This window comes from Aquarana catesbeiana, linkage group LG08, assembly GCF_042186555.1.
Source record: "Aquarana catesbeiana isolate 2022-GZ linkage group LG08, ASM4218655v1, whole genome shotgun sequence".
NCBI lineage: Eukaryota > Metazoa > Chordata > Amphibia > Anura > Ranidae > Aquarana > Aquarana catesbeiana.
This window is the reverse complement of record NC_133331.1, coordinates 308,368,968-308,393,806: the sequence shown is the minus strand read 5'-3', so window position 1 is coordinate 308,393,806 and position 24,839 is coordinate 308,368,968. Positions and strand designations below refer to the sequence as shown.

Here is a 24,839-nt window from a genome sequence, read left to right as displayed (position 1 = left end):
CACTGCATGGCACAGTACATTACATGGTGGGTACAGCGCATTACATGGTGGGCACTGCATGGCACAGCACATTACATGGTGGGCACAACACATGGCAGGGTGGGCACAGCACAGCACATGACATGGTTGGAACTGCACATGACATGGTGGGATCACTGCATGGCACAGCACATGACATGGTGGACACTGCAAATTACATAGCGGGCATTGCAAGGCACAGCACATGACATGGTGGGCACTGCACATTACATGGGGGGCACTGAATGGCACAGCCCATGACATGGTGGGCACTGCACATTACATGGGGGGCACTGAATGGCACAGCCCATGACATGGTGGGCATTGCACATGACATTGTGGGCACTGGATGGCACATCACATGACATGGGCACTGCACATTACATGGCGGGCACAGTGCATGACATGGTGGGCACTGCATGGCACATCACATGACATGGTGGGCACTGCACATTACATGGTGGGCACTGCAAGGCACAGCACGACATAGGGGACACTGCACATCACATGAAGGGCAATGCAATGCACAGCACATGACATGGTGGGCACTGCACATTACATGGGGGGCACTGCATGGCACAGCACATTACATGGTGGGCACAACACATTACATGGTGGGCACTGCATGGCATAGCAGATTTCATGGTGGGCAATGCAACTGCACATTACATGTTAGGAACTGCATATGACATAGTGGGCACTGCTGAACAGCACAGTACATTACACAGTGGGCACAACACACTACATGCTGGACACAACACATGGCAGGGTGGGCACAGCACAGCACATGACATGGTGGGAACTGCAAATTACATGGTGGGATCACTGCATGGCACAGCACATGACATGGTGGACACTGCAAATTACACAGCGGGCATTGCAAGGCACAGCACATGACATGGTGGGCACTGGATGGCACATCACATGACATGGTGGGCACTGGATGGCACATCACATGACATGGTGGGCACTGGATGGCACATCACATGACATGGTGGGCACAGCACATTACATGGCGGGCACAGTGCATGACATGGTGGGCACTGCATGGCACATCACATGACATGGTGGGCACTGCACATTACATGGTGGGCACTGCAAGGCACAGCACGACATAGGGGGCACTGCACATCACATGAAGGGCAATGCAATGCACAGCACATGACATGGTGGGCACAAGAGAGCACATTACATGGGGGAGCAGCAGTCTGTCCCCTAGCACAATAATTACACAACACCTCCCCAACAAATGTACTGACCTTATCATAACAGTATGGGAGATGTCCTTCCTCCCGGGCTCCTGCTGGTTAGGAGAACATCAGCGCCCCTCCCCCAGACAGCTCCCAGACACTGAGTGTGAGTGTAACAGATCCTGTGATAGGAGTCAGGAGGCATCGGCAGAGACAGGACTCGGCTGCACTAACACTTGTCTCCTCCATGTGAGCACAGAGGGCTCCTCTTCCTTCAGGAAGGCACATAGATATCGATAAGCCACTGCCATGGGCCTATATTGAGGGAGGGGCCTGGAGCTGCAGCTCCATCAGCCCCTATGTTAATCCGGCCCTGGCAGGCAGTTGCAGTATTTACAGTTAGTGTACTGTATCCTCTGCACAGTGTGCACCTAAAGCTACATGAAGACAATTGCTGGTGTTCTCATACTAATAATACTACAGGCAGGCAGTTGATTCTGCTAGCTGCAGTATCAGTATATACATCCCAGCTTTGTGCAGGTACATCTCACTACAGGCCATTAGTATGTCTGGAAGGCCAACAAGGAGGGGCAGACTGTCACAAGCCAATAAAAGAGGGCAAGCAGGCTCTGTGTCTAGAGGCAACAGTGCTGGTCGTGGAGACAGTGCATCCTCATCAGCACGTGGCCGTGGGACACGCTTGTTCTTTTTTTCGGCAGCTGGCCATGTTGAGCCGCAACATGCAGAAGACTTGGTAGAGTGGATGACCAAGCTGTTCTCATCCTCCTCATCCTCTCTCACCCAGGCTCAGGGTACTTTGTCTGGCAAAGCAGCTGCCAACGTGACCTCTTCCCTCAGCTCAATGGCATCAGTCGCTCCTTCCCTAGCCTCACCATGTCCTCCTGAGGAGTCCCCCGAACTGTTTGACCACAGTGTTGGGCACATGCTCCAGGAGGATGCCCAGCGTTTTGAAGGCTCCGATGATGGTACCCAGCTAGAGGAAGGCAGTAACGTGAGCTCAGAGAGAGGGGGTGCCCAGGAAGGACAGCAATCTGGCAGTCATGTTCCGCCAGCTGCAGCATACTGCCAGCTTTGCTCCGGTGATGAGGAGGGAGGGGATGATGAGGTCACTGTCTCCACGTGGGTGCCTGATAGGAGAGAGGAGGAGGCACATCTCCGACGAGGCAGGATGCCTTCCAGGGGCCAGCTTAAACGCAGCACACCGACTGCATCACACTGCAAAGCTCCGCATGTGCAGGGTGCTGCTGTCTCTGTGCATTATTCCATAAGTTCTTTGGTGTGGGTCTTTTTTGAGATGAGTGCATCAGATCCCACTGCTGCTATTTGCAACATATGTCTCAAGCGTATCTCACGTGGCCAAAACATCACCCGCTTGGGCACCACATGCTTGACCAGACATATGTCGACCTGCCATGCAGTTCATTGGCAAGTGTACCTAAAAGACCCACACTAAAGAACAAAGAGGACCTCTCCTTGCTCCTCATCAGCTTGAATCTCCAACCCCACTATACCTTCGGCCTCTCTGAAACCCGCACTGAGAGATATGAAGGTGTAGAATTAGGTGTGTCACAGCCAAGTACTTGTGGGCAATCTGCTATCGGTACACCGACGTCAGATTGTACCAGGAAAATTACCCTGCGGCTGCTGCACCGCTGAGAGAAGTTCACTCCCAGCCATCCACATGCCCAGCGGTTGAATGCTAGCTTGGCTTGCTGCCTTTTCAGTTGGTAGACTCTGCCCCCTTCTGTGAGTTTGTGAAATGTGCGGTTCCTCAGTGGCAGGTTCCCAAACGCTACTTTTTCTCACGGAAGGGGATTCCAGCTCTCTACCGGCATGTGGAAGGCAATGTCTTGGCTTGGCTGGACAGGGAGGTCAGTGGTAAGGTGCATATTACCGCTGACTAATGGTCCAGCAGGTATGGACAGGGACGTTACCTATCTTTCACCGCGCACTTGGTGACTCTTCTAGCAGCTGGGAAGGATGCAGGACAGGGTGCAGTAGAGGGGTTGCCTACAGTCCCTGTCTTGTTTGCACTGCCTGTATACTGCTGTTCAGAGTATATAGTGCCTAGGGGCCCCATGCCTTTCCTTTTTTTAATTTGGGTGCGGGGTTCCCCTTAATATCCATACAAGACCCAAAGGGCCTGGTAATGGACTGGGGGTTGGAGAGTACCCATGCCGTTTGTCTCACTGATTTTCATCCATATTGCCGGGACCCGACATTACATTAAGGCCGCAAGCAGTTTTAAATGACTTTTATTCCTTTAAAAATGTCATTTTGTGCAGGGACTGTTTTAAGCACGGGAAACACGCGCCATTACATCCTAAATATAGCGCCATTTATCCAACTGTCTATCCAGAGCCTCTCGTTTACATCATAAATATAGAGCAATGTATCCAATTGTCCAACCAGAGCCTCTAATTCATAGAACAGATACACCCTAAATATAGAACCATTTATCCAACTGTCCATCCAGAGCCTCTGGTTTATTGACCAGATACATACTAAATATAGAGCCATTTATCCAACTGTCCATCCAGAGCCTCTGGTTTATAGACCGGATACACCCTAAATATAGAGCCATTTATCCAACTGTCCATCCAGAGCCTCTGGTTTACAGTCCAAAAACATCCTAAATATAGAACCATTTATCCAACTGTCCATCCACAGCCTCCAGATACACCCTAAATATAGAACCATTTATCCAACTGTCCATCCAGAGCTTCTGGTTTATAGACCAGCTACATCCTAAATATAGAACCATTTATCCAACTGTTCAACCAGAGCCTCTGGTTTATAGACCAGATACATCCTAAATATAGCGCCATTTATCCAACTGTCCATCCAGAGCCTCTGGTTTATAGACCAGATACACCCTAAATATAGAGCCATTTATCCAACTGTCCATCCAGAGCCTCTGGTTTATATACCGGATACATCCTAAATATAGAACAATTTATCCAACTGTCCATCCAGAACCTCTGGTTTACATCCTAAATACAGCGCCATTTATCCAACCGCCCATCCAGAGCCTCTGGTTTATAGACCGGATACATCCTAAATATAGAACCATTTATCCAACTGTCCATCCAGAGCCTCTGGTTTATAGAACAGATACATCATAAATATAGAGCCATTTATCCAACTGTCCAACCAGAGCCTCTAATTCATAGAACAGATACACCCTAAATATAGAACCATTTATCCAACTGTCCATCCAGAGCCTCTGGTTTATTGACCAGATACATACTAAATATAGAGCCATTTATCCAACTGTCCATCCAGAGCCTCTGGTTTATAGACCGGATACACCCTAAATATAGAGCCATTTATCCAACTGTCCATCCAGAGCCTCTGGTTTACAGTCCAAAAACATCCTAAATATAGAACCATTTATCCAACTGTCCATCCACAGCCTCCAGATACACCCTAAATATAGAACCATTTATCCAACTGTCCATCCAGAGCTTCTGGTTTATAGACCAGCTACATCCTAAATATAGAACCATTTATCCAACTGTTCAACCAGAGCCTCTGGTTTATAGACCAGATACATCCTAAATATAGCGCCATTTATCCAACTGTCCATCCAGAGCCTCTGGTTTATAGACCAGATACACCCTAAATATAGAGCCATTTATCCAACTGTCCATCCAGAGCCTCTGGTTTATATACCGGATACATCCTAAATATAGAACAATTTATCCAACTGTCCATCCAGAACCTCTGGTTTACATCCTAAATACAGCGCCATTTATCCAACCGCCCATCCAGAGCCTCTGGTTTATTGACCGGATACATCCTAAATATAGAGCCATTTATCCAACTGTCCATCCAGAGCCTCTGGTTTATAGAACAGATACATCCTAAATATAGAACCATTTATCCAACTGTCCATCCAGAGCTTCTGGTTTATAGACCAGCTACATCTTAAATATAGAGCCATTTATCCAACTGTTCAACCAGAGCCTCTGGTTTATAGACCAGATACATCCTAAATATAGCGCCATTTATCCAACTGTCCATCCAGAGCCTCTGGTTTATATACCGGATACATCCTAAATATAGAACAATTTATCCAACTGTCCATCCAGAACCTCTGGTTTACATCCTAAATATAGCGCCATTTATCCAACCGCCCATCCAGAGCCTCTGGTTTATAGACCGGATACATCCTAAATATAGAGCCATTTATCCAACTGTCCATCCAGAGCCTCTGGTTTATAGAACAGATACATCCTAAATATAGAGCCATTTATCCATCTATTCACCCAGAGCCTCTGGTTTATAGACCAGATACATCCTAATTATAGAACCATTTATCCAACTGTCCATCCAGAGCCTCTGGTTTATAGTCCAGATACACCCTAAATATAGAGCCATTTATCCAACTGTCCATCCAGAGCCTCTGGTTTATAGACTGGATACATCCTAACTATAGAGCCATTTATCCAACTGTCCATCCAGAACCTCTGGTTTATAGACCACATACATCCTAAATATAGAGCCATTTATCCAACTGTCCATCCAGAACCTCTGGTTTATAGACCAGATACACCCTAAATATAGAACCATTTATCCAACTGTCCATCCAGAGCCTCTGGTTTATAGACCAGATACATCCTAAATATAGAGTCATTTATCCAACTGTCCATCCAAAGCCTCTGGTTTATAGACCACATACATCCTAAATATAAAGCCATTTATCCAACTGTCCATCCAGAACCTCTGGTTTATAGACCAGATACACCCTAAATAAAGAACCATTTATCCAACTGTCCATCCATCCAGAGCCTCTGGTTTATAGACCAGATACATCCTAAATATAGAACCATTTATCCAACTGTTCATCCAGAGCCTCTGGTTTATAGTCCAGATACACCCTAAATATAGAGCCATTTATCCAACTGTCAAACCAGAGCCTCTAATTCATAGAACAGATACATCCTAAATATAGAACCATTCATCCAACTGTCCATCCAGAGCCTCTGGTTTATAGACCAGATACATCCTAAATATAGAGTCATTTATCCAACTGTCCATCCAAAGCCTCTGGTTTATAGACCACATACATCCTAAATATAGAACCATTTATCCAACTGTACACCCAGAGCCTCTGGTTTATAGACCAGATACATCCTAAATAAAGAAACATTTATCCAACTGTCCATCCATCCAGAGCCTCTGGTTTATAGACCAGATACATCCTAAATATAGAACCATTTATCCAACTGTTCATCCAGAGCCTCTGGTTTATAGTCCAGATACACCCTAAATATAGAGCCATTTATACAACTGTCAAACCAGAGCCTCTAATTCATAGAACAGATACATCCTAAATATAGAACCATTTATCCAACTGTCCATCCAGAGATGCTACAGGAGGCTGTGCTAGGGAACTGACTTATCCTGAAGTTGTCACATTTTTTAGCAAGTTCAGAGGCACGTTGCAAGTTAACACAAAATGGAAAATTGTATTAAATAATTACCATAGTTTTACTTTTCTGGCGCCAATCCATGACATCACACTACCACAGGTATGCTGCCATATTGGTGAGAGTAAAGTAATTTATGGAAAGTAAAAACATCTCAAGTAAGCATTTAAAGTGGTTGTACACCCTGTACCACCACTTTTACCTACAGGTAAGCCTATATTAAGGCTTACCTGTAGGTGCTGGAAATATCTCCCAAACCTCCACGGTTTAGGAGATATTTACAATAAAGCCATGCGCCGATGTCTACGGCGCATGCACACTTTAGAAAGAGCAGATCGTGCCGGGGTCATGCCATGACTGACGGCTCCCACGCGTATTCGCGAGAGTGACGTCACGTGACTCCGGCCAGTTACAGAGCCGGAGTTCGCGGTCCCGGAAGGAAGAGGGTCGCTGCTAGTGCTTCGGTTTCAGGTAAGTGACACATATTGGGCTACTATGCGATGCATAGTAGCCCATTATGCTTTACCTTTGCAGGGAAATAAAGAGGCAGTAAAACCCAGCAGGGTTTACTTCCTCTTTAAAGCGAAGTTCCACTCAAATGTGGCACTTCGCTTATTTGTCTCCCCCCCCCCCCCCTCTGGTGCCACATTTGGCACCTTTCAGGGGGGAACAGGGACCTGTTTTTGATAGGTCCACTTCCCCACTTCCCGAGACGGCGCCGTGGCGAAGCTCGGCCCCCCTCCTCCTTCCTCCGCCGCCAGGCCAATTAGAAAGCGCTGCGCGCATGTGCAGTAGGGAACCTGCTGTGAAGCCGAAAGGTTTCAATGCCGGGTACCCTTACTGGCAATGGCGACAGCTGCACCCGACAGCCAATCCGAAGATCGGCTGCGGAGCCGACATCGCAGGCTGCCTGGACAGGTAAGTGTCCATATATTAAAGGTCAGCAGCGGGGTGGGTGGGCGGAACTCTGCTTTGATATATTTAATTTTTGTGTACTTTCACCTGCAATTTTTTTTTTTTAACATGGTTACAGGTCTGGTAGTGGTTCTTGTTTTAAACATTGTAGTTTTATGTTATTATATTCAAATAGTGAACACACACAGGACTCTCCCCATTAATGACATTACTCTCATTGTGGAGATCTTATTCTTTTTTTTTTAACAATAATTTTTATTTATTTTATCAAACAAATACAAACCAATTGAAGTTGCTGCATATATTATACAACATTTGTAATACAAAAACTGAGAAGGCATGAAGTATAGTACTGATATAAAACTTGATGGCCTATCCCACCCTTCCCCGGTTGGATTCAAGCTTTAGGACTGGAAGGTCACCACTTTAACTATGGTTCTTACAGTATAAACTATGAGTATGGAAATAATGTTGGGAAGGGAAATTAAAATAACGAATAACCAAAAGTAAAGTAATGAATATCAGAGATATTGCTCTGCACCGACTAATTGCTTAGGTGAATGGTCACAATATTTCAGCCTGAAGGGTAAATTTAAATTTTACATTCTTTTAGGTAATTGGAGGCTCTGGGATGGGATATCCAAATTTTCCATGTTTTTACTGAAAGTGGTTACGGAGTGGTTTTTATACGCTAGCATTGATTCAGCCTGGGTATTCAATCTAGTTATGACAGTAGATAGATTGGGTTGTGGAGATCTTTTTCGATTACATCAAGTAGAAGAGAAAGACGAATCATGGAGGACATAAAACGTGTGATTGTATATACAGACACCGGAAGTGATACCACAAACAAGGAGGAAGGGATGAGAAGTACAGACAGGAAGTTGATGTGCAGACAGGAAGTGATGTACAGACAGGAAGTTGATGTTCAGACAGGAAGGGATGTGGAGACAGGAAGTTGATGTACAGACAGGAAGTGATGTACAGACAGGAAGTGATGTACAGACAGGAAGTGATGTAAATTGGATGTTCCTGGGTAGTTGAGGGCAAGACGTTGCTTGATCTGGCAGTAAGGGAGGTAAATATATATAAGTATATAAATATAGATATAATGTGTATGTTTACTAGGGTTTAAAAGGTTGCTGGATACCCGATCTAAGCTCAAGCAGCCTAATTTAAGTAATCAAATAATAAGCATTGTTTTAGAGCACCATTGAGCTTTATCTCCAGAGTGCTGAGCTGTGAAGGTTTTTTAATTTGTAGCATTTTTACAATTTTGGGTGTTGTAGTTTTTTTTTTTTTTTTTTTTTTTTGGAGAGGATATTAAACCTCACCCTGGAGATCATCTACCTGCTGACTAAGGATGGGCGCGAGCGTGTTTGTGGCTCTACGTGCCCGAGCCCGCCAGGAAGCTGGCAGCGCCAATCACAGGCCCTGAGACATGTTCCTGGTCCGCAGCTGCATAGATCTGGAAATGTCTCAGTGCCTGTGATTGGCGCTGCGCGCTGTCAGCTTCCTGGATTCTGGGAGGTCACATGATATCACTCTTATCTCTATTAATATAACACTGACCTGACCGGAGAGGTGAGGAGGATTCTGGGAGGTCACATGACATCACTCTTATCTCTATTAATAAAACACAGACCTGACCAGAGAGGTGAGGAGGATTCTGGGAGGTCACTTGACATCACTCTTATCTCTATTAATAAAACACAGACCTGACCGGAGAGGTGAGGAGGATTCTGGGAGGTCATATGACATCACTCTTATCTCTATTAATAAAACAGACCTGACCGGAGAGGTGAGGAGGATTCTGGGAGGTCACATGACATCACTCTTATCTCTATTAATAAAACAGACCTGACCGGAGAGGTGAGGAGGATTCTGGGAGGTCATATGACATCACTCTTATCTCTATTAATAAAACAGACCTGACCGGAGAGGTGAGGAGGATTCTGGGAGGTCACATGACATCACTCTTATCTCTATTAATAAAACAGACCTGACCGGAGAGGTGAGGAGGATTCTGGGAGGTCATATGACATCACTCTTATCTCTATTAATAAAACAGACCTGACCGGAGAGGTGAGGAGGATTCTGGGAGGTCACATGACATCACTCTTATCTCTATTAATAAAACACAGACCTGACGAGGGGAGAAACTGGCAGGATCAGCCAGGGTTTTTTAGGTGTTACAGGGGTCCAAATTACACAGCACAAGCACTGTGCTGTATAAAATACTTTAAAGGAGCAGGATCCATTTTATTATTATTTTTTTTTTTTGGGGGGGGGGTTAACAAATGCTTTATTAAAACAGACCTGACCGGAGAGGTGAGGAGGATTCTGGGAGGTCACATGACATCACTCTTATCTCTATTAATAAAACACAGACCTGACCAGGGAAGTAAAGAGAATTCTCAGGTGATGACTATATTATTTTTTGTGTCAGGTTCCTATAAGGTGTCAGGATTTCACATTTCTCCGTGGAGGAGTGGGAATATTTAGAAGGACACAAGGATCTCTACAAGGACGTCACGATGGAGAATCAGCCGCCCCTCACATCACCGGGTAAGAGGAGACTTTATTGTAAAGGAGAGAGCAGTACGGAGGGTCCACCTAGATCCCCCATCATCTGATAAACACATAGAAACAATGTATTCAGTCAGTGTGTGTGTTTCCTACAGATGGATCCAGTAATGGGAACCCACCAGAGAGATGTCCCCTTCCTCTGTATTCCCGGGATTCCACACAGGAAGATCACACCATCTCAAATAAGGTGAAGTAGAAAAATAATAGCTGATATTTACTCTTTGACCTGTTCATTGGCTATATTGTTACAGTGAAACAATTTTTTTTTTTTTTTTTAATATTCAGGATATAAACCAGAGTGAGTGTAATAATGCTGTTAAAGAAGAGTTTAAAGAAGAGGAGGGTGAGGTTGGTGTGATGGATTTTTCGGAAGGACATAATGACTCTTTGAAGGATGTTGCACGTTCCACACAGGAAGATCCCATCATCTCACATAAGGTAAAGTATAAAAATAGATAAAAAGTTGATACCTACATTTTGACCTGTTATTAGTTATGTTTTAGCCGTTAATCCCATTTATTAAATATTCAGGATATAAACCAGAATGATTGCAATAATGCTGTTAAAGAAGAGATAAAAGAGGAGAATGAGGTTGTTGTGATGGATTTTTCGGAAGGACATAATGACTCTTTGAAGGATGTTGCACGTTCCACACAGGAAGATCCCATCATCTCACATAAGGTGAAGTATAAAAATGAGTAATAGTTGATACCTACATTCTGACCTGTTATTAGTTATGTTGTAACAGTCATTCCCATTTTATATTGAATATTCAGGGTATAAACCAGAATGATTGTAATAATGCTGTTAAAGAAGAGATCAAAAAAGAGGAGGATCATGAGGTTGGTGTGATGGAGCTTTCAGAAGGACACAAAGATCCCCTCAAAGACGTCCCGATGGAAACAGTCAGTGACTCAAACCCACCAGAGAGATGTCCCCATCCTCTGAATTCCCGGGATTCCACACAGGAAGGTCACACCATCCCTCATCATCATCAGGTAGGTGGACTCAGTGTATAGAACACAGAAGTAATTCTTAACTTTGTGAGATGACATTCTTCTATGAAAATTCTTGTTTCAATGTTTATTTCTACGAATAGTGAAGTCCCGTCTTTGCTCCACTCCTCCGTTTCCAGTACCCCCTTTGAGCACCCCTTCTTCATTGTGTATTCAAAATCACTATATGTGCCTTTCTTCTATGGGTCTTGGGTCCAGTCACATAACATCCTCTTGTGTTGCTCTTGGCAGTGGACACGTGCTGAATGACGTGGTGCCGTTCTTTGCTGCTGTAAGTCCAGGCCAGCATGATAATACACCCTGTGACCCACAGCTTGTTTAGTGTGCCGCTCAGGGGAGTAGTGTGGGTGATGCTGTAACCACTGCAGGAATGCCAGCAAGGACTGGGGCTTGTCCCAGCTCCTGTAGTCACTGGAAGGAAAAGAGGAAAGATCCCTGGTGCTGCACATCCACAGAGTCCTATGGTGGTGTTGTGAGAGAGAGACAACCTCAGCCTGGGCTCCTGCCAGGACACATTCCCAATGCGTTTCGTCCCAGAGCTTGGTCATAGGGAATACACCCTTAGAGGCAAGTCCCTGGGTTCACAGGAAGAAGGCAGCAGACTTGAATTTTCTCTGTTTCAGGTCAGTAACTCATACTGGTCTCCTCCCCAAACCCGTGACTGGACATTGATAGGAAAAGCAGAAGACTGATGAGCTCATCTCTCTGTCACTGTGCTCTTGTTTCCTTTTGTTAGCACTGCATTGCAGCTTTTTGGCTATTTGTGCTGATTTTTCCCTCCCCAAATCTGAGCTCTGCCGTATAGAGAGTGCAAGAGTCAGATATCAGGTCACATTCGGGTACTTACATTGCTTATATTTATAAAAAAACATTTAATGATATATTAATGAATGCATAGCTGCTGTCATTTGTGTATTTTATATTTAAATTCAACATTAATGTTTGTTTTTCTGTTCTTTTGGGGTTTAGGGTGAAGAACGGATTAATATAACAGCTAAGGTTACAGAGGAACAAGTGGAGACAAATGTGGGGGGTGATCAGCCGTCCGAGGTGGAGGTGACTATAGAGGGTGAACCAGATGAAGCCCCTCCAACTAGCACAACAAGTAAGTACCAAAGACACCAGGGCCTAACCAGTGTGCCCGAGAATCAGGGGGGGAGTCAACACATGTGGATACTCAATATTTTTATTGTAGAAATTGAATGCTCACAGAAATAAGGCATTTTCATCAGTAGCACTACACAGGTTTTTTTTTTCTCAGAAAATAGGTGCAGGGCCTAAACTAAGACCCCCCCCCCAAACCAGCTTCCCACACACTCACCCTCCAAGCTGCATCAAATAGTGGGCGTGGTCAAATCTCACTAACAGTGGGAGGGTCTTAAAGGGGCATTAAATACCAGGGGTGCGCTACATGCAGAGGTTGGGGGTACATTGCATGTAAAGTTCAGGGGTACACTATACGTAGAGTTCAGGGGTGCGCTACATGCAAAGTGCAGAGTTCAGGGGTGCACTACGTGCAGAGTTCAGGGGTGCGCTACGTGCAGAGTTCAGGGGTGCGCTACGTGCAGGGTTCGGGGGTGCGCTACGTGCAGGGTTCAGGGGTGCGCTACGTGCAGGGTTCAGGGGTGCGCTACGTGCAGGGTTCAGGGGTGCGCTACGTGCAGGGTTCAGGGGTGCGCTACGTGCAGGGTTCAGGGGTGCGCTACGTGCAGAGTTCAGGGGTGCGCTACGTGCAGGTTTCGGGGGTGCGCTACATGCAGAGTTCAGGCTTCTTCTACAGCTGCTTACCTCTGCACCCAACCATCCACAACTCACTTTACTCCTCTTTAGCTCTGAACTCTGCATGCAACCCCCCCCCCCCCCTCCACAGCCCTCATCTTGACTTCTGTGTTTACAAGTGATAATGAGGAGCAGAGGGCCTAAGCCAAAGGGGGCAGAACTGAGTTTTACCAAGTTGCAGCTGGAAAAACAAAACACTGGTACTACATATGTTGCAGGTCTTATACTTCTTTAGGCAGGAAAGATAGTGTATATCAGCAAGGCACTTTTTTTTAGTAGTGAACTAAAGAGTGACTTTAGACTTTTTTTAGTAGTGATATCACATGAGCTTATAGACCACAGAATGACTGAGGAGCACTTTCCTTGGAGGAGGCATAGGATTACTGTGTTACCCTGTGATCTTCAGTTATAAGGCTGCCAGTGGGAGGCATTTCCAGAAGGCTGGCAGGAGAGAGACACCCTGTAAGGGGAGACCTGCTCTTTACCTCCTTGCCAGGTTACTCTCCCTATCTCTGCCCCTACTTTCTCTCACAGCTCTGTCCCTGACCTACTTCCGCACTGCTGGTGCACCAAAATGCAGGCTCTGCCATTTAACCACTTGAGCCCCGGACCATTATGCTGCCTAAGGACCAGAGGTCTTTTTCCAATTTGGCACTGCGTCGCTTTAACTGCTAATTGCGCAGTTATGCAATGCTGTACCCAAACGAAATTTGCGTCCTTTTCTTCCCACAAATAGAGCTTTCTTTTGATGGTATTTGATCACTTCTGCAGTTTTTATTTTTTGCGCTATAAACGGAAAAAGACCGAAAATTTTGAAAAAAAATGATATTTTCTACTTTTTGTTATAAAAAAAATCCAATAAACCCAATTTTAGTCATACATTTAGGCCAAAATGTATTCGGCCACATGTCTTTGGTAAAAAAAATGTCAATAAGCGTATATTTATTGGTTTGCGCAAAAGTTATAGCGTCTACAAACTAGGGTACATTTTCTGGAATTTACACAGCTTTTATTTTATGACTGCCTATGTCATTTCTTGAGGTGCTAAAATGGCAGGGCAGTACAAAACCCCCCCAAATGACCCCATTTTGGAAAGTAGACACCCCAAGGAAATTGCTGATAGGCATGTTGAACCCATTGAATATTTATTTTTTTTGTCCCAAGTGATTGAATAATGACAAAAAAAAAAAAAAAAAAAAATATTTACAAAAAGTTGTCACTAAATGATATATTGCTCACACAGGCCATGGGCCTATGTGGAATTGCACCCCAAAATATATTCAGCTACTTCTCCTGAGTACGGGGATACCACATGTGTGGGACTTTTTGGGAGCCTAGCCGCGTACGGGGCCCCGAAAACCAATCACCGCCTTCAGGATTTCTAAGGGTGTAACTTTTTGATTTCACTCTTCACTGCCTATCACAGTTTCGGAGGCCATGGAATGCCCAGGTGGCACAACCCCCCCCCAAATGACCCCATTTTGGAAAGTAGACACCCCAAGCTATTTGCTGAGAGGCATATTGAGTCCATGGAATATTTTATATTTTGACACAAGTTGCGGGAAAGTGACACTTTTTTTTTTTTTTTTTGCACAAAGTTGTCACTAAATGATATATTGCTCACACAGGCCATGGGCCTATGTGGAATTGCACCCCAAAATACATTTAGCTGCTTCTCCTGAGTATGGGGATACCACATGTGTGGGACTTTTTGGGAGCCTAGCCGCGTACGGGGCCCCGAAAACCAATCACCGCCTTCAGCGTTTTTAAGGGCGTGAATTTTTGATTTTACTCTTCACTGCCTAACACCGTTTCGGAGGCCATGGAATGCCCAGGTGGCACAAAACCCCCCCAAATGACCCCATTTTGGAAAGTAGACACCCCAAGCTATTTGCTGAGAGGCATGGTGAGTATTTTGCAGCTCTCATTTGTTTTTGAAAATGAAGAAAGACAAGAAAAAACTTTTTTTTTTTTTCTTTTTTCAAATTTCAAAACTTTGTGACAAAAAGTGAGGTCTGCAAAATACTCACTATACCTCTCAGCAAATAGCTTGGGGTGTCTACTTTCCAAAATGGGGTCATTTGGGGGGGTTTTGTGCCACCTGGGCATTCCATGGCCTCCGAAACTGTGATAGGCAGTGAAGAGTGAAATCAAAAATTCACGCCCCTTAGAAAGCCTGAAGGCGGTGCTTGGTTTTCGGGGTCCCGTACACGGCTAGGCTCCCAAAAAGTCTCACACATATGGTATCCCCGTACTCAGGAGAAGCAGCAGAATGTATTTTGGGGTGTAATTTCACATATTCCCATGGCATGTTTGAGCAATATATCATTTAGTGACAACTTTGTGCAAAAAAAAAAAAAAAAAAATTTGTCTCTTTCCCGCAACTTGTGTCGCAATATAAAATATTCCATGGACTCGACATGCCTCTCAGCAAATAGCTTGGGGTGTCTACTTTCCAAAATGGGGTCATTTGGGGGGGTTTTGAACTGTCCTGGCATTTTATGCACAACATTTAGAAGCTTACGTCACACATCACCCACTCTTCTAACCACTTGAAGACAAAGCCCTTTCTGACACTTATTTTTTACATGAAAAAGTTTTTTTTTTTTTGCAAGAAAATTACTTTGAACCCCCAAACATTATATATTTTTTTAAAGCAAATGCCCTACAGATTAAAATGGTGGGTGTTTCATTTTTTTTTTTCACACAGTATTTGCGCAGCGATTTTTCAAACGCATTTTTTGGGGAAAAAACACACTTTTTTAAATTTTAATGCACTAAAACACACTATATTGCCCAAATGTTTGATGAAATAAAAAAGATGATCTTAGACCGAGTACATGGATACCAAACATGACATGCTTTACAATTGCGCACAAACGTGCAGTGGCAACAAAATAAATACATTTTTAAAAGCCTTTAAAAGCCTTTACAGGTTACCACTTTAGATCTACAGAGGAGGTCTACTGCAAAAATTACTGCCCTCGATCTGACCTTCGCGGCGATACCTCACATGCATGGTGCAATTGCTGTTTACGTTTGACGACAGACCGCCGCTTGCGTTCGCCTTAGCGCAAGAGCAGGGGGCGACAGGGGTGCTTTTTTTTTTTTTTTTTTTTTTCTTTATTATTTTTTTGCTTTTTTATCTTATTTTTAAACTGTTCCTTTCATTTTTTTTTTTTTTAAATCATTTTTATTGTTATCTCGGGGAATGTAAATATCCCCTATGATAGCAATAGGTAGTGACAGGTACTCTTTTTTGAAAAAATTGGGGTCTATTAGACCCTAGATCTCTCCTCTGCCCTCAAAGCATCTGATGACACCAAGATCGGTGTGATAAAATGCTTCCCCAATTTCCCAATGGCGCTATTTACATCCGGCGAAATCTAAGTCATAAAATGCTCGTAGCTTCCGGTTTCTTAGGCCATAGAGATGTTTGGAGCCACTCTTGTCTCTGATCAGCTCTATGGTCAGCTGGCTGAATCACCGGCTGCATTCTCAGGTTCCCTGTTGAGACAGGAGAGCCAGAGAAAAACACGGAAGACGGTGGGGGGGGGGGGGGGGGGGGGCATTCCCTCCCACGGCTTGTAAAGGCAGTCTAGAGGCTAATTAGCCGCTAGGATTGCTTTTACATGAAAGCCGACCGCTGGCTGAAAAGAATGATACCAAGATGATACCTAAACCTGCAGGCATCATTCTGGTATAACCACTCAAAGTTGTGAATGGCGTACCTGAAGACAAAAAAATGGTTAACAATAAAGCACAGTAAACAATAAAGTATAAATAATTACATACCTGAAAAACAAACATGATAAAACATAATAACAATAACAATAACAATAAAACACTGCAGAATAGAATACAGTAAAAAAAGAGCAGAACAATAGAGAGAGAGAATAGAGAGAGAGAACAATAAAACGACAACTATTTTTTTTTATTTTATATATATTTTTTTTTTTTTTACACTTTTTTTGTAACTAACTTTTATAACTGTAACCGGTTCCAGGTTCGGGTCTCTCAAAATGCGATGGCATCTTGGGAGACCCTGTGAAAGTGTGCCTAGTCTGTGCAATGCTGTACCCTACGCTAATACTCAACTAGTGTATGGTAGCGTTCAAAACATTCACCAATGCAAAGACCAGGATTGTCAGGACAGGAGGGACAATAATAGCGGGTGTCACGCCTATATCCGCGTTTGCTGCAGACACAACATCTTTTTGGGGGGGGTTCGTTGGGTAGGGGTACTCGGGAGCACATAAAAATGCCTCTCATGCAGCCGACTGCATTTCGTTGGGGGATGTGAATGGGGGAAGTACGGGCGCTGCAGAAGCGGTGGGTTCCCAATTAGGATTGGCGAATGCAGCAGGAAGGGCACTATGGGCACGACGGGCCTGTGTTTGTCTTTTTGGTGGCAGTGGGACACTACTTGTGCTTGCCACCTCACCAGCTTGAACTGCACTTATGGGACTCGCCACGTCACCAAGTGTTACTGCAGTGCTGGTTTGACTACGACCGGGGTGTACTAGGCCGCTGGTGCTTGCCAGTTCAATAAAAAGCTTCCAAAAAAACTGTTAGCGATCGCAGGGATCAGGCCTGACTCTGCGAACGCTGCAGTTATGCGTTTAGTGTTTTGTAAGTGTCAGTGATCGATCAATACTGCACTTGGGTGGGCTGGACTGGGCCGGGCGGAGGGGCAAAACGCAGGTGCTAGCAGGTATCTGGGTTGATCCCGCTAACACTGCGTTTTTGGGAACCCTAAACTGCTGGGGACGCTAGTATAGATCTGATCTGATCGGATCAGATATTGATCCGTTCAGATACTATACCACTAAAGGAGGCGTATGCTGCGTGCGTGGGTGTTAGTGGTACTGGCGCTAACCTGACGCTGCCTGGGGCCGGTGCTTGCTAGTTCACCAAAATGCTACCAAAAAAACTGTTAGCGATCGCAGGGATCAGGCCTGACTCTGCGAACGCTGCAGTTATGCGTTTAGTGCCTTGTAAGTGTCAGTGATCGATCGATACTGCACTTGGGTGGGCTGGGCTGGGCCGGGCGGAGGGGCACAACGCAGGTGCTAGCAGGTATCTGGGCTGATCCCGCTAACACTGCGTTTTTGGGAACCCTAAACTGCTGGGGACGCTAGTATAGATCTGATCAGATCAGATATTGATCCGATCAGATACTATACCACTAAGGGAGGTGTACGGTGCGTGCGTGGGTGTTAGCGGTACTGGCGCTAACCTGACGCTGCCTGGTGCTTGCTTGCCAGTTCACCAAAATGCTACCAAAAAAACTGTTAGCGATCGCAGGGATCAGGCCTGACTCTGCGAACGCTGCAGTTATGCGTTTAGTGTTTTGTAAGTGACAGTGATCGATCGATACTGCACTTGGGTGGGCTGGGCGGAGGGGCAAAACGCAGGTGCTAGCGGGTATCTGGGCTGATCCCGCTAACACTGTGTTTTTGGGAACCCTAAACTGCTGGGGACGCTAGTATAGATCTGATCAGATCAGATATTGATCCGATCAGATACTATACCACTAAGGGAGGCGCATGCTGCGTGCGTGGGTGTTAGCGGTACTGGCGCTAATCTGACGCTGCCTGGGGCGACGCATATCACCGCCGGGCGATCAGGGGGCTAAACCTTTATTAGGTAATAAACGGCGGGTGCCCTGACACTATAAAAAATAAACGAACTAACCTGCGTCACCCGTAACGGTTATACGGTGATCAGTGGTGAAAGGGTTAACTAGGGGGCAATCAAGGGGTTAAAACATTTATTAGGTAGTATATGGGGGTCCCTGTCACTATAAAACGCTGACGGCGAACCTAAATATTTACCTCACTAACTAGCGTCACCAGCGACACTAATACAGCGATCAGAAAAATGATCGCTTAGCAACACTGGTGACGGGGGGTGATCAAGGGGTTAAAACTTTATTAGGGGGGGTTAGGGGGGTACCCTAGACCTAAAGGGGGGTAATACTCACTGTCCCAACACTGTAACTGTCACAAACTGACACTATGCAGTAATCAGAAAAAAAAAAAAAAAAAAAAAAAAAAAAACCTGCTGGTGTCAGTTTGTGACAGGGGGGGGGGGGTGATTGGGGGGGGATCGGGGGGCGATCGGGGGGGGGGATCGGGGTGTTTTGTATGCCTGGCATGTTCTACTGTGTGTGTAGTGTGTTGTGCACTCACATTGATGTCTTCTCCCCTCGGCGCTGGAACGGAAAATACCGAGCCGAGGGGAGATGACATCATTTCCTTTGCTGCTGTTTAGCATACAGCAGCAAAGGAGTGTTCCCATTGGCCGGCGGCGATCGCGAGGGGGGGGCCACGAACGGATGGCCTCCCCCTCATCTCGGATCGCCGGGGAACAGAACGGGACCGCTTCGGGCACCGGGGGGGGGTCCGATCGGACCCCCCACCCGCGAGAGGCAAATCACGTACATGTACGTGATTTTGCCTGCCCGTGCCGCCTTGCCGACGTAAATCGGCGTTAGGCGGTCCTTAAGTGGTTAAGGACTTGTGTGTCAAGATGGCCGCCCAAATCGCAAGAGATTTTGGCATCCAATGAGTGATTCTGGCCACCTGGAGCTCATAATAGGGGACAAATGTCCTCAGTAGTCTCCTACCAGCCTGAAGACATGGCACAGTGCCACCTTCATGTTGGCAAATATATACTACAGTACAGCACCTGCCTACAAGTTCAGAGTTTCATTTCTCTTCTGAGGTATGTAGGTTAGACCAGAGTAGAAAAAAATTCATGCTCCCAACAAAGGTGATGGAGATACTGTACACCATATGAAAGGTCCATCTCCATTCCTCAATATAACGTCATGTTCCCAATAAATGAGGAGATACTGTACACCATATGAAAGGTTCATCTCCATTCCTCAATATAAGGTCATGTTCCCAACAAATACGGAGGAGATACTGTACACCATATGAAAGGTCCATCTCCATTCTTCAATATAATGGCATGTTTCCAACAAATGAAGGGGAGATACTGTACACCATATGAAAGGTCCATCTCCATTCCTCAATATAATGTTATGTTCCCAACAAATGAGGTGGAGATACTGTACACCATATGAAAGGTCCATCTCCATTCCTCAATATAACGTCATGTTCCCAACAAATGAGGAGGAGATACTGTACACCATATGAAAGGTCCATCTCCATTTCTCAATATAACGTCCATCTCTGGGGGTACATTTACGTGATTGTGAAAGATGGCTGAGTAGTCTTTTCGCTCCCCACCACTGGACCTTTGTAGCTCAGCTGACAGCGCACTGTTCTATCCCCGACACAAGTGATTCAGCTCCTCCAGCAGCAGGCACCGCTCCCAGCCAAAAACAGCCAAGATGGCGTCCAAGCCTGATGACACCACGTGGCTCTCAGCAGCGGGCCCTTCCTCTCCAACAGACAGCCTGCAGCAGTCCCCCACAGATCTGGTAAGCCCTCTAGCCACTGACTCTGAAGCCATGTTTTCCAAGTTTCGTACTATAGTGAGGGATGCAACAATATCCACAGCCTCCCGTAAGACCCTGATGAAGGGTCTTTAAGAGATAGGCCACCATACAAACCAACTAAAACAGCATATGGATTTAGCAACTACAGTATTGGAAGTGCATGAGGAAGAAGTTGACCAATTAAATGCTGAACTTGAGACCCTGCGAGATAAATTGGAAGATGCTGAAAACTGGGCCCACAGGGACAATCTCTATATCTGCGGGGTCCCTGAGGTCATAACTAATCTGCAAGGCACTGCCACCGCCTTCTTCCAGAAATTAGCACCTGAGGTTTCCCTTGAACGCCTGCAATTCGATCGCATCCACAGATCCCTTGCACCTAAACCTACAGAAGGCCCTCCTAGGGACATCATCATTAAATTCCACTATTAGCATACCAAAGAGACACTCCTGCAGGCAGCAAGGGAACGCTTGTATCTCTTTTTTTCAGGGCAATCCCCTTCAATCCTTTGCAGACCTTTCGCTGGTCATGAGGAACTTGAAACCTTATCTGCAGATTTTGCAGACCTGAGGAATTAAGTACAGACGTTCACAAAACAAGGCCGTCAGTTTCACGCTTCTTCGTTGCGACATTTTTCAGGAGCTGCAGCTTGATCTTCCCTCCTCTCAAATGGAACCATCATCTTCAACATCCTGCTTGCGGTCGTCTCAACCCCCTCCCAAGTCATCTCGGGCATCCCAACATGGTTCTCTCTCTCCCCCTCTCCCTCTCCTCAACGTTTTTAGGATGTACCCATAGGCTGAAGGGCCCAGCTGGATTGGGCCAAACACATTACCACAGGCCCGGTGATCTCATCAATGCCTTCTATTTTCCAATGTCTGTTGTTGGCTGTTAACAACAGGACATAATCTGTCACCGCCAAGCTACTGTATGGCCGCCATGGGCCATGCTGTTGGTGCCTTTCAAATACAAATGTTGTTTACTGAACCGAAGATTGTGTGTTGTGGTGTTTTTTTTTTTGGTGGTGTTATACTGGTTGCTTCAACACGTGCTGGTTCTCCACCCCAGCCTGTCCCAATTAAGAGATGGCAGACCTGGGCAGTTGACACCCACATTTGCTACGCTAATTTTTTGGTGGCTACGTGTTTTATTCATTGTGCTTTCCATTGCGGCATTTGTTTACTATTGCTATGTGACTTTCTCCAATGTTGCTGGATGTAAGAACAATTTATTTTCCGGACAGGTAGCTCAACTTAGCATGCCCTTGGTGTTCCTTCCAGGCTTTATGATCATCCTCATTTATTGCTCGCTATTGCCTATAGGTCATAATCATCTCTGAGCTGCAGTGAGCTGGATTGAAGTCAACAGTTTTTGAACCATACATTTCGTAATGTTATACGTTTTGCTAAGGCTGCTCTTTTTTTAAATAGTCCAGTTACCATTATAAGTTGCTTTTGACGTATTGCTGGTTTCCCGCACTGGGCTGCCCTGATTAAGGGCAGGCGGACCTTGGGTGGATGTAGCCTAATTTTGCTGCAATGGTACAGTGCATCCGGAAAATCTTCACAGCGCTTCACTTTTTCCACATTTTGTTATGTTCCAGCCTTATTCCAAAACTGATATAAACTCTATTATTTTCCCCAATAATCTACAAACAATACCCCATAATGTCAACATGAAAGAAGTTTGTTTGAAATCTTTGCAAATTTATTTTAAAAATCCCATGTACATAAGTATCACAGCCTTTGCTCAATAGTTTGGTGAAGCCCCTTTGGCACCAATTACAGCCTCAAGTCTTTTTGAGTATGATGCCACAAGCTTGGCACACCTATTTTTGGGCAGTTTCTCCCATTCTTCTTTGCAGGACCTCTCAAGCTCCATCAGGTTGGATGGGGAGCATCGGTGCACAGCTATTTTCAGTTTTCTCCAGAGATGTTCAATCGGGTTCAAGTCTGGGCTCTGGCTGGGCCACTCAAGGACATTCACAGAGTTGTTCTGTAGCCAATCCTTTATCTTGGGTGTGTGCTTAGGGTTGTTGTCCTGTTGGAAGATGAACTTTTGCCCCAGTCTGAGGTCCAGAGCGCTCTGGAGCAGCTTTTCATCAAGGATTTCTCTGTACATTGCTACATTCAACTTTCCCTCGATCCTGACTAGTCTCCCAGTTCCTGCTGCTGAAAAACATCCCCACAGCATGATGCTGCCACCACCATGCTTCACTGTAGGGATGGTATTGGCCAGGTGATGAGCGGTGCCTGGTTTCCTCCAGACATGAAGCTTGCCATTCAGGCCAAAGAGTTCAATCTTTGTTTCATCGGACCAGAGAATTTTTTTTTCTCACGGTCTTAGAGTCCTTCAGGTGCCTTTTGGCAAACTCGAGGCGGGCTGTCATGTGCCTTTTACTGAGGAGTGGCTTCCGTCTGGCCACTCTACCATACAGGCCTGATTGGTGGAGTGCTGCAGAAATAGTTGTTGTTCTGGAAGGTTCTCCTCTCTCCACAGAGAAATGCTAGAGCTCTGTAAGAGTGACCATCGGATTTTTGGTCACTTCCCTGTCTAAGGCCCTTCTCCTTCAATCTCTCAGTTTGGCCAGGTGGCCCGCTTCAGGAATAGTCCTGGTGGTTCCAAACTTCTTCCATTTACGGATGATGGAGGCCACTGTGCTCACTGGGACCTTCAATGCTGCAGAAATGTTTCTGTACCCTTCCCCATATCTGTGCATCAATACAATCCTGTCTCGGAGGTCCACAGACAATTCCTTGGACTTCATGGCTTGGTTTCTGCTCTGACATGCACTGTTAACTGTGGGACCTTATATAGACAGGTGTGTGCCTTTCCAAACCATGTCCAATCAACTGAATTAACCACAGGTGGACTCCAAGTTGTAGAAACATTTCAAGGATGATCAATGGAAACAGAATGTGCCTGACCTCAATTATGAGTGTCATGGCAAAGGCTATCATTACTTAGTGTATGTACATGGGATTTTTTTCGGCCTTTCTTTTTTTAAATACATTTTTCAAAGATTTAAAACAAACTTCTTTCACATTGTCATTATGGGGTATTGTTTGTAGAATTTTGAGGAAAATAATAAATTTAGTCCATTTTGGAATAAGGATGTAACATAAAATGTGGAAAAAGTGAAGCGATGTGAATACTTTCTGGATGCATTGTATATTGTTTTTTTTTGTTTTTTCGGAGTACCCCAAAATGAAAAAGGCTCCACATAGTGTAAAAATGTATTCTACATATGCTAAAAATTGCACTTACATCAATGATTAATAAAAACGCATTCGCATTAGGGATACTCCCCTTAAAATCATATGCGTCTGCCGGCACACATTCAAACAACCCGTCCTTCTGGGACTCGGGGGTTGCGGTGACATCAGCGTGTTGCTCCGCCCTACGCGTTACCTCATACGTTGACGCTGTCCAGTGCCCCTGGACGACGTCAACGTAAGACAAAACATGTAGGACGGAGTAACTCGCTGACGCCACCGTAACCCTCGAGTCCCAGAAGAATGGGTCGTTTGTATGTGTGCCGGCAGACGCATATGATTTTTAGGGGATTACCCCCTTATCCGTATGCGTTTTTATTAATGCATCATTCAAGTAAGTGCAATTCTTAGCATATGTGGAATACATTTTTACAATTTTACACTATGTGCAGCCTTTTTTGATTTTGGGGTAATCCGATGACAGTTGTGTCAGGAAGCTGCATATGTGAATGCGGGAAGACCCTCTGAAGTCATAGAAGGCCCTGGATGGTTATAGAGCCACAAGCGCTATTGACCTCTTGTGGTGAGAGACCCATGTGAGCTGGTTAGCGAGTCTTTCAGCCTCTGGTGGTGGAGTTGATGCACAGATTCACATTTCAAGGTGGTGGATGGCGGTGATACTCATCAGGAATAACTGTTACATCACTTGTGGACATTTTATTTTTCAGTAATTGGCGTAACTCTGAAAAGTTATGATATTGGGACTTTTTTTTTTTTACAGAAAAATGATATTGGGACTTTACTTTTATCTCACAGGAGAGTTGCTGCTTGCACTATTTGTTTACTATGTTATGTATTAGCATGTTTTTGTTTTGTTTTTTATTATTCATTTATTTTTTATTCCTATTCACATAAATCAGAAACCCGCTTATTCATTTTCTACTACATTTAAACACTCCCCCTAATTGTAAGCTTTTGGACCAGTCCTGTATGGAGTTGAATTTATGCCTTACAGATGGAGCTGAAAGCTCTTTGGGTTGGTCCCACCAGAAATGGTATGCCAAGGCAAATAAACCGAATGCGATGCTGGACAATAGGTTACGCACTTTTACCTGTAAATTTACTCCTATCACTTTACGTACCAGTCCTAACGTTCTCACTAGTAACCCAGTCCAGATCTTGGAAGAAA

The 24,839-nt window shown here is 45.1% G+C and overlaps 1 protein-coding gene across 2 annotated transcripts in view; it reads left to right on the top strand.

Annotated features, from left to right (window-relative positions):
• The first annotated feature begins 8,531 nt into the window (after window positions 1–8,531).
• Window positions 8,532–24,839, top strand: part of LOC141105047 (zinc finger MYM-type protein 1-like) — a 52,986-nt gene continuing 36,678 nt past the window's right edge. For both annotated transcript variants that reach the window (XM_073594843.1, XM_073594842.1), the window contains exons 1-7: window positions 8,532–8,657; window positions 10,029–10,147; window positions 10,264–10,355; window positions 10,454–10,606; window positions 10,700–10,849; window positions 10,945–11,166; window positions 12,154–12,289. In XM_073594843.1, coding sequence (XP_073450944.1) covers window positions 10,117–10,147; window positions 10,264–10,355; window positions 10,454–10,606; window positions 10,700–10,849; window positions 10,945–11,166; window positions 12,154–12,289 — 784 coding nt within the window. In that variant the 5' untranslated portion in view covers window positions 8,532–8,657; window positions 10,029–10,116. The remainder of the gene's footprint in view (window positions 8,658–10,028; window positions 10,148–10,263; window positions 10,356–10,453; window positions 10,607–10,699; window positions 10,850–10,944; window positions 11,167–12,153; window positions 12,290–24,839) is intronic.